This window comes from Dendrobium catenatum, unplaced genomic scaffold (genome assembly GCF_001605985.2).
Source record: "Dendrobium catenatum unplaced genomic scaffold, ASM160598v2 fragScaff_scaffold_1336, whole genome shotgun sequence".
Lineage (NCBI taxonomy): Eukaryota > Viridiplantae > Streptophyta > Magnoliopsida > Asparagales > Orchidaceae > Dendrobium > Dendrobium catenatum.
The window spans coordinates 130,713-141,903 of record NW_021319798.1 but is presented as its reverse complement, the minus strand read 5'-3'; the positions used below and the strand labels follow the sequence as shown (position 1 = coordinate 141,903).

At 35.5% G+C, this 11,191-nt stretch overlaps 1 protein-coding gene across 6 annotated transcripts in view; it reads right to left on the bottom strand.

The window, feature by feature from the left end:
* Positions 1–1,375: 1,375 nt before the first annotated feature.
* Positions 1,376–11,191, bottom strand: part of LOC110099382 (cyclic nucleotide-gated ion channel 1) — a 19,595-nt gene continuing 9,779 nt past the window's right edge. For 2 of the 6 annotated variants that reach the window (XM_020826502.2, XM_028699525.1), the window contains exons 4-8: positions 8,442–8,654; positions 8,059–8,336; positions 5,827–5,938; positions 3,487–3,723; positions 1,376–2,280 (exon numbers count right to left, since the gene is read on the bottom strand). In XM_020826502.2, coding sequence (XP_020682161.1) covers positions 1,582–2,280; positions 3,487–3,723; positions 5,827–5,938; positions 8,059–8,336; positions 8,442–8,654 — 1,539 coding nt within the window. In that variant the 3' untranslated portion in view covers positions 1,376–1,581. The remainder of the gene's footprint in view (positions 2,281–3,486; positions 3,724–5,826; positions 5,939–8,058; positions 8,337–8,441; positions 8,655–11,191) is intronic. The other 4 variants (XM_028699527.1, XM_028699528.1, XM_020826503.2 and 1 more) reach the window with 2 other exon arrangements.

Genomic DNA, 11,191 nt, shown 5'->3' with positions numbered 1-11,191 from the left:
GATCCATGAAAAACAAAGTCATTAGTGTCAAACAAGATGGAGTAATTATTACCTGAAGTTAGTTTATGCATTGAGAGAAGATTGTGTGTGAGAGAAGGAATGTGAAAGAGATTTTTGAGAAGCTTACAATGTGGAGGGGGAGTTGGTAGAAGACCTTGGCCAGCATTGATGATTGGAAGGCTTGCACCGTTACCTATAGAGACTGTGTCATTACTGTGGTAGGCAGCATGCTATTGAATGTTGTTGAGGTCACTTTTGAGGTGCGCGAAGGCTTTGAAATCCATGAACCATTCATATTTTGAGAGAGAAAGACCTGTGTTAAGTGGAGAGAGGTGTTGGGTATTGAAAGTTACAACTGTGCGTCCAAGCTAGCCGCATATTTGACATGTAGGTCGAGAGCTGATGAATATCTTGGGGCTGTTAGTTGGGGAGAACAATGGGCGAGTTGTTGATGGTGGATGTACATACGTATATTGAATGCAGTTATAGCGAGAAGTGCGACTTTTTATCGTTGTGAGGGCGACAATGGATGGTTCAATGGGTGCATGTCTTAGCGATTCATTGACAATATTAACTTCTTTATTGTAGAAAATAAAATAGAGATCTTTGAAGCTAATGAGAGTTAATTTGGTGCGGATGACAATTTTGAAGGATTGATAAGAATGTGGCAATCTGTTTAGGATATATAAGATGATGTCTTTGACATATATATGAGAACCAACAATAGTGATGTTATCAACCACTGATTTTATGTTGGAAAAGTATTGAGACATGGTGAGGTTTTTCATTGAGATATTATGCACCTCATTAATGAGTTGAATAACTCAGGATCAGTTAGTAGATTGGAGATGTTTTTCTAAGTTTAACCAAATGCCATTGCATGAGTTGAGGTTTAATATATATATATATATATATCCTGACCTAATCTTTTTTGCGAAAATAAAAAAAATACTTTGTTGCTCGATTAATAAAATGTAACCTAAGCACATCAAATATCTTTCATAGAATTCAATAAGAGTTAGTTTGAGATGCCTTTCTTACTGCTTCTTAAAATAAAATTTTAACATAAAAATTTACTAGATATTTTAAGAAACAGTAAGAAATCAATTTGGACGTCAAAGTATTACACAAAATAAGGAAATTTGCATGCATATCTAACACCTAAATCTTTAAATTTATTTATCTATCACTTCAAAAAAATTAATATTAATAATAACTTATATATAATTTAAATGTTTAAGTGTTATTGTAAGTAAATATAAATATTAAGGTGCTAGATATTAACTTCATAAGAATTTTGCAGTACATATAAAAAATGCCCCCAATGAATAAATAAATCAACTACAAAGCTTATCTAACTCACACACAAGCACCAGAAATCATAACCTGGCTTTACATATGCAAGTGAAAAAATCTCAATTGATCAGAATTTTACATTTCACTACAAGACTGTACAATAAGCACAATACACAATCTGATTTAACAATTCTCTGTTTGATTAGGCTATCATAATGTCTAAAATCAGAGGAAAAAACAACAGAGGATCAGAGAAGAAAATCACCTTAATGTGATTCTGTGCATTCAATATTTCTCTGATGTGAAATCCGGCTCTGAAGGCTTCTGCAACAACATCACCGGCAACCTTTCCTGAATCCTGGCTTTCTTCGTCCCATTTCGTCGCAAGGACCTCAAAGCATTCACTGCAAATCTGGATGCAAAAATGGTGGCTCCGAGACTCGGCGAATGGCCGTTGCCTTTAGCCATTGCAGCCTGTAACCTGTTCTCTTCTTCCCGGAGTGATTCTTCCATCTTCTTTCTGGAGTAGTGACGCCAAGCTGCCTGTATAAAACAAGCCGCCCATGTGCGCCATTGCTGTGAATAGAATCTGAAGGTATGGCGAAGCTGCTTGCTATGTAGTCTACGGAACTGCGTCGCAACAAACTTCAAATCATCAGAAGCAAGAACAAAAGCTTCGACCTCCGACAAGGCCTTCACCGTTCTCGTCGAAATTGGAAGGCTGGAAGAGGAAAGAGGATCGAGAGCCCAAGTGAGTAATTCATCTCCACAGAAATCTCCACCTTTGAGATATTCTGAGTTGAAGAAACCAGTTCTTCCACCGTTTGTGGTCACGCTCAGCAATTTCCCTCTCATGATGAAAAACATTTCATCTACAGGGTCTCCTTCACGAATTATGCAGCTTTCATTAGTGTACAAAGCAGGTTTCTGGCGATCACACATGGCGTCCATGAATTGATCATCCATCTTTTCGAATATAGGAACCTACAGGAAATGAAAGAATAGAAATATGTTCATCAGGATCTTAGTTGAAATAGATTATTTCCTCAACAATGCCAATAACTAATGATGGATAACAGGTAAGAAATTTTTAAGATATTCAAAATAATTGGCTGAAATACGACCGTTGAAATAGATTTTTATAAACTCTGAAAGATGGATTGAAGATGATTATACTTTAGAAATTAGAATGGTGGTAATAGCGCCTATTGAAGATAAAGTTATTGAAAATATAGACAGTTGTTCTGTTATGACCATTAGATAGTAGAAGATGCAACAATGAACCAAATAAAAGTAATATGAAAGGATTATAAACAGAAAATTTCCAACCAGAAGTAATAACACTCGAGGAAAATGAAACTCAATGGGATTGAATGGATATTGAGGTTTCATAATTACTTATCCCAAAAAGTTGGGATAATTAGTAATGATGATAATTAAGGTTGTGAAAATTAGATCGAACATCAAATTAGAAAAAAAATGATAGATTTAATAATGGTTCAATCAAGGTTCACTGGATGATGTAATAAATAATAAATTATTAAATAAAATTGGAGAAGAAGTGATGTCCAGATGAACCAGCATGATTATGGTTTGCACTGTCGCAAAGTGCAAGGTGAGAGGGAGCTGCAAAATGATGAGGGGTAGTTATTTAAGAAGAGCTTGCATGGTGGTCGTATCCCAGAGGAAGACCTTTAAACGAGAAAGGAGTTGTAACTACAGGAGGGGTGCAAAGGAGGTTATGTATACTTGCATAATTGTCGAGGATGCAAGTAACAAACAATGTTTCTACTCCCACTAATGTCATTTCCATGCGGATGTATTATACAAAGATATCCTTCTATTAGAAGTGAAGCGCAGCTGAAAGTGGTTCCACTGGCTCACAAATGGTAGAAATGGGCATTCTCTTAGTTTAAGGATTGCCAAAATCCATCTGAAATATTTAGGCTGGACTTATCATCAAAGAGGTTTTGCTCTTACGTGACTTATATACTTTCAGCAGAACCAACTATTTGTTGTCGTATGATTAGAGCAAATGTATAACATTAATTTGTGCTTCCCTACTCATCACCATCAAAGAAATTTACAGATGGGACAAAAAATGCATAGATGTAATCGAATTTAACTTCAGCGCACAATGCATAAAGTAGAATAATGGAACTGAAATACAAAAGAATAAAAATTACATACCCTCTTAACCAGAGCCAAACAGAGGTGTCTTTTAATATCCCTTCTAAGATCTTTAGGAAGGTTTTGAATCAGGTTCTCTTCATCAGCACCTCTCGTCTCTTGCCATTTGTACTGTTCATGTCTACGTATTCTCTCCCTCAAGCTCTCAGGAAGTAAGCGATGGGCCATCCATTGCTCCGAATCTCGTCTTTTCACTCTCATTTCTTCAACTCTGGCAGTGGTGGACTGCAAATAAGTCTGTAACAATAACAGTGGATCAATTACCGCCTAGCCGGGGATGAAGCGGATTTTGAAAAGAAATACATAGGAAACACAGTAACCTGACCTTTAAACAAGAAAGCAAATAGATGGAGCAAAATTAAAAGAGTTGATCACGTAATCTTGAAAACCAAAAGCCAGGTGATCATAAGGATGGGTTTAAAATATGCAAGATTATAGTAATATTTCTTGCAAGGCCATCATCAAGGAATCACATTAAATGAATGTTGTAAATGTTCTACAAGAAATATGATGAGAAGGTAAAAAGACCTCCATAATCGCTTGTAGGTGTTGTAGGTCTTTGTACGTGGGCAACATTTTGACCCTACTAGCAAGTCTAACCAAGCAAACTTGGCAAAATAGGAGGAGAATGAATAGGCGAGTAAGGAGAAGAACTCCAAATATGACTACTAAATGAATACTAAAAATAGCATAATGTGTCATCCCTTAAAAATGCATTTCAACCCCTTATTTAAAGGATTGAGAGGGCAACATGACAGACTAAACTTAAGAAATAATGAGTAAAAGACAAGTAAATAAAAATTAGGATAGTAATTTTAAGTAGGGTCCTACTCAAGAACTAAGAAGTTGGTTCTCCTAGCACTTAAGGATAGTGATGAACGCTTCTACTCGCCAAGTGTAAAAGAATAGGGTTATATAAGGCTTGGGATATGGATATAGGAGGTTGATGCTATATATATATACTTATTTTGTATTGTATGAACTTTTAATTACTTGCATTTACCATAATTTCTCTTTGTATTAAACATTATCTTGGTGATCGGCATGACTGAGTTCATGTGCTATTGTGATGTGAATCTATATTATTGTGGTTAAGCTTTTTTACGCTCACTAATCTAGCATCATAGTTTCTTATCACCATCATATTTTCTTGCGTGCACTTGTGATTGGTTATTATCCAGTGTTTAATAGATTTGGGAGAACAGAAAAAGTTGGCAAAATCTCTAGGTTCGGTATTATCACCCCTATCCCTAGTGGTGTGCCTAAAAACCAACATCTGGCTTGCTGTGCACGTGAAAACAAGGCGGTAAATAACTTATGCTTTCCTCAATTGAGGGTGGGTTATTCTGTGCAGTGAAGCCTCATAAAGCATTAAAATATAAAGCATGACTTAATGAGATGCGTGGAGTTACTGTACGGTTGGAGTTAGTGGTTTAGTAAATGCAATTGCTCATTGTGTCCTCGCAAAAACCATGAATAATTTATTAAGCTTGTTAATGATATTATGACGGAGAAAAAATAAATGCCATCTTTGTACTACACGGCGCAGAGGCAATAGCAAGTCTAGGGGTGCCACTGAGTCAAGCCGGCTCACGAGCCGGCTCGAGCTCGACTCGACAACAGGCTCGATGAGTCAAGCTGATCGAGCTCGCGAGTCGAGCTCAAACACTATTTCGAGCTCGATAGCTTATCGAGCTGAAGCTCGAACAACCAATTGATCGACTCGAGAACTCGTCAAGCAGCTCGCTTCGCCAGGAAAAAAGAAATTATCGCGGGAATATAAAATCAGGGAAACGACACGGACGCGGGAAAAAGGATGACGAGCAATGACGTGGACAGCGACGCCGTATGGGGGAAAAAGGATGACAAGCAGCGACGCGGACGCGAACGAGAGCAACGATCCGAACGACGAACGACGAAAGCTGGTGACGATGGACGACGAAAGCTACGACACGCGAGCAACGACGGACACGGGCACGCGAGCAGCTTGAGCTCGAGCTCGAACCACAGCTTGAGCTCGAGCTCGAACCACAGCTTGAGCTCGAGCTCGACGAGCTTTTTTTTCTCTATCGAGTTGAGCTCGAGCTTGACTTTTGAGCTCGACTCGAGTTCGAGCTCGAGCTCGAGCTCGGCATTTGACAGACGAGCTCGGCTCGAACAACCCTTGACTCGAGCTCGACCCGGCTCGTTTGCACCCCTAAACAAGTCTCTTTCATAGGTTAACAATTATAAAGGGACGGTTCAAATTTGGCACTCATAAAAAAAGCACCATTTAACCTCTACAGATATGAAATATTGCAAGCATACGGAGGGCACATCAAAATGAATAATATTAATCACCTGCATGTTGCCAATGAGAAGTGAAAACAGGACCAACCCATAGATAGATACAAAAACAGCAAATAGAACCTCCCAGACAAAAGTACTTGTCTGCATATTTTGCCCAAGGGAACTGCAACCAGAAAGAATGAGCCAGCATTATCTCAGATCACAAGTCTTCAATTCAAAACAGTTAAAGCTTAACTAAATTAAAAAAAAAAAAAACAACTGCAGCAACAGTTAATCTAATGAATTTAAAATGTATAAGGTAGGCTCTAGATGATACATTTACAAATTCAATGTATGCCATCAGCTCATCTTCAAAAAAAAAAAAAAAAAAAAAAAAAAAAAAAAAAAGAAAGAAGCACCGTACATGGATATTAATATTCATTATGCTTGCTTGAAGAGATACCAATCTGATAAATACTATCAGGAAAACTAAAGTTAAAAAGAAAAAAAAGATTTTAAAAATTTAAGACTCTGTTAGTGTACTAATATTCCAATAAAGATTTATGTGAAAAAGGAAGTAACAAGAAAAAAGTGCTGTTAAGGTTTATGCTTTGGTATTTGAGAAGGTTAACTTGAACATCCAAAATTCTAATTGCATCATATTTCACCATATTCTTTTCCATGCATGCGATACTTAGCCAAATATCCGTTGAGCTCCCTAGTTAATGACATTATAGTTTAGTTTTTCACGCTCACTTAAGCATTGTCATGTTATTTGAGTTGTGGGACGCCTCACAGTGTCTCTTATCAAAACAAGGTTAGCTTTTGATATATAGAAACCATAGATGAAGTACAATTCTTCAAATAGATCAAAATAGTCAACAAAAACCCAAATGATCATAAGCCAATTATTAAAAGCTAAACCAGGTCAAAACAGATTTGCGCCAGTCCCATGTTCAAGCCTTTTCATGTCAAGTATATTTATAGCCGAATTTCTTTAAATTTGTTCAGATTTGAATTATTTTGTAGGGCAACTTCTTCTTGAGGAATATAATAGATTTAAATTTCAAATTTGTTGGGATTATATAAGATTAAATTATATTTAAATATTTGGACTTATATATGTGATCCTATTTCTATAAATAGGGATTGACGGCAGAAAATTATTAATATTATTATTGAATGAATGAATGAAATTATTTTTAGCCAATTGAGTTCTCCTTAGATCCAAGTTGTGTATATGAAACACTTCAAACTATGTGTATGGAGTTTTTATTATTCAAACTATGAGGAATGCTAGAATCAAGAGAACTGCTTATTGATTCTTCTATAAGAGGGATTTCTACTAAGATTGTTTCTCCCACAAATCCCATCATTACGATTCAATCTACCTACTTGGACATTAAAATATCATTTCAGAAGAGGTGATACCTGGGATACATGTTAAGCACAAGTTTCCAATCAAGTGGCGAGGTAAGTCTACTTCACGTAATGCACAGATGACCAAGGAGGAACTGCATAAGCTAACTCTTACCTCTTGAAAGACTACATCGATCTTAACCCTCCAAAGCGAAGTTCTTAGCGCCCCAAGAGAATTGACGCAATGCAAGGGTTCAAAAATGCCAAAATAGTTGAAAAAAGCCCAATTGATCATGGGTCAATAACCAAAAGTCAAACTAGGCCAAAACATATGTAAATTGACGTCATTTTCAAGCCTTTTTTAAGCCCATCTATGTTAATGGCCACAACAACAACAACATCAAGCCTTTGTCCCACTACGTGGGGTCGGCATCTATGTTAATGGCCGAATTTCTTTTAATTTTTTAAAAATTTGAATTGTTTTATCATGTGTTATCTTCTTTTGGATTAGAATGGGTTTAAATTTAAAATTTGATAAGATTGGATAGAACTAAATTGCATTAAAATGTTTGTCCTTATCCGTGTAAGCATAGTTCTATGAATAGGAATTGATGGCATGCAATTTTGATTAGTATTGATTGAATGAATGAAATTATTTATGGCCAAATGAGTGCTTCTTATATTCAAGTTGTTTACGTGGATCACTCTAAACTTTATGCGAAGTTTCTTCTTTTTCCCTCTCCATCATCCATCATTAACATAATGCACATAAAAACTAAACTCAATTTCCAGCACCAAGTATTAGATTCTTAAATTCAGCCAAGAAAACTTCAAAATCAAGCTTCAACTTTTCCTCCCCTGACTTCATGATGTTCTAATCTCTGCAAAAATAAAATACATCTAACCAAAAAAAAAAAAATGATAAAGCCCATCATCAACACAAACCTCAGATTCTGCAGCCCCCACCAGAAGCAGTAAACAAATTTCTGCACAAAATTTCTTGATTGAACAATATTTTGAAGAGCTTTTAGGTAGATTCCAAAGTCAAAGGTCGAACTGTTAGGATTTTGTATGGGGCACAAGTTAAATATGAAACTGTTGTCTTGCCCTTTTCCTGCTCCACAGTACCAAGAGCTAGTCTTGCAATTATTAATAGAACATGCATGTTTCCAGCATGCATCTTCACGTTCAATGGATAGCAAATACCAGAATGCTCCAAGTACCTAATGAGGAGTTACAGCTTCATGAGCTCCATAAAGAATGAAAGTTTCTTATTTCTTTTCTTCCAAAATGTGATAGGAGAGGGAAAAACACAAATATAAACATACGTGACTTGCAAGCATGTAAAGCAAGAGGTTGAAGGCAGCCCCAGCCCAAGCTGTTTCAGTGATTATGCCAGCAGACCTTGTTACTTCTGTATACAATGGTATGATCCTTGCAAGTCTAGGCAGATATTGGAACACCACAATAATCATCAAAATATTTTTTGCATCCAATGGAGTTGATTCTTTCAATTTTGGTATCATGATCAGTACAAATACCTAAGTGTTATGAAGAAACTATAAACTTGGGCACTCATTAGCAAGAAAGATGCACCCAAACGTAGGGTTCAATTTTAGTAACAGATATCATAAACTTCATAAGTATTAAAAGAAGCAAAATAAGAACATACAACTGATCTGACAGCTTATAGTCTTTAAAATAATATTAAAAATTTTCAACAACAACAACAACATCAAGCCTTTATCCCACTACTAATCCTTTTTCTCCATTGCATTTTTCTCCATTGCATCCTGTTAAGGGTCAAATTCTTATTTAAATCTAAAAAAGAAAGGTCATTTCTAATATTTTCTAATCAAGTCTTTTAAGGTCTACCTCTACCTTTCTTAATATAAGCTAATCTAATACATTTACTTTTCTAACCGAGTTAGCAGAAGGCTGTCGTTTTATGTGACCAAACCATCTAAGGCGACTCTCTCTAATCTTATCTTCTACTAGAGCTACTCCAATCTTTCATGTATATACATTTCGTATCTTGTATCTAAGATTAAAGCCACTCATCCACCTAAGCATCCTCATTTCTGCAACACTTAATTTAATATTATGCTTCTCTTTTAATGGCCAACATCTGCACCATAAAGCATTGCAGGTTTCACCATCATTTTATAGAATTTTCCCTTAAGTTTGAGGGGGGCTTTTCTACACACAATAAGCCTGATGCATTCCTCCACTTCAACCATCCAACTTGAATTCTTCTTATAATATCTCCAATTATTTCACCATCACTCTAAACAATAGACCAAAGATATCTAAATTATGTACTCTTATTAATGACTTGATCGTCCTAAGTCACAAACCCTTTACTAGATCTATTACTACTAAAATTACATTCTATATATTAAGTTTTAAATCTGCTTAAATGAAAATCTTTAGGCTCTAAGGTTAACCTCCATAATTCAAGTTTACCTCCAACTCCCTCTCCAGTCTTATCAACAAGAAGATTATCGTCAGCAAAAAGTATACAGTAGAGTATAACCTCTTGCAAATGTCTACTGAGAACATCCAACATAAATAAAAAAATACTTGGTCAAACCACCTTGTGTTTGAATACAGATAACAACACCTGCATACATATATCTAATGACTTGAATATAAGCATTATTAACTCATTTTTTTCTAGAACTTTCCATAGCACTTCTCTTGGAACTTTATCATATGTTTTCTCTAAATCAATAAATATCATATGAAGATCCTCCATATTCTCTCTATGCATTTCCATCAAACATCTCAATAAATGAATAACTTCCATAGTAGACCTACCCGACATAAATCCAAATTGATTTTGAGAAACATTAGTATCACGTCGTAACCTATGCTTCATAACTCTCTCTCAAAATTTTAAAGTATAACACATTAACTTAATTCTTCTATAATTCGCACAATCTTGTGCATCACCTTTATTGTTAAAAATATGAATCAACACACTCATTCTCTACTCATCTGACATCTTTTTAGTCTTCAAAATAATATTAAAAAGTATAGAAGCCAAGAATTTCCTTCATCTCCTAAGCATTTCCACACTTCTATTGAAATATCATCATATCCAACAGTTTTTCCGCCCTTCATTTTCTTTAAAGTCTCTCTAATTTCAGTTTTACTAATACTCCTATAAAAAAAACTCTTTATTTTCATATAAGATGTTAATGTCACTAAAGTCAATCGTATTCTCACAATCTTAACTGAAAAATTTAGCAAAATATCTCATTCACCTTTGTTGAAAATCTTCTTCAAATAAAAGTACTTTTTGGTTTTCATCCTTAATGCACTTCACTTGCATTAAATCCTTACTACTCCTATCACTTTATTTGGCTACTTATACATATATCTTTCGCTCTCTTTAATATCTAATTTATTATATTAATTATTAAAAGCTAAAATCTTTCCATCATATATTGCTTTATTAGACTCCTTAAGGACCTCTTTATATATTTCCCAATTATTAGATTTTTTACATCTAAACCAATTTTTATAACAAAATTTTTTATTTTTTTTATCTTTTCTTACATATTTTGATTCCACCAACAACTGTTTTTACTATTAGTAGTTTTTCCCTTTGATAATCTAAGCACATCAATTTGCAACATTTTTAATATCACTAGCTTCCACATAACATTAGCTTCCTCATGCACAAACAAAATCTTCAGATTTAGAATACAACAACAACAACAACATCAAGCCTTTGTCCCACTATGTGGGGTCGGCTACATGAATCTTTTTTCTCCATTGTGTCTTTTTAAAAGTTGTGGGCTCCGAAAATTCGGCCCCGGCCTCCGCGCCACGCTTTTCTTTTTATTCAGCGAGGGAGTTTTAACGGATTAAGCTCCGGTGTAAATTTTGGAAGGCAGATGGGTTTGTAGATAAGACACTACCCAGAGATTTCACCCTCATTTTGTGAGGACTTTATGATCTGAGTTCTGGTTTCCTATAGGCGCAAGCCCCTATAGTTAATTACCCCTCCCGATCACGAGAGAGAACTCTCGATTAAGGCTAGTCGTCAATCAGATACGTAAAGATACGT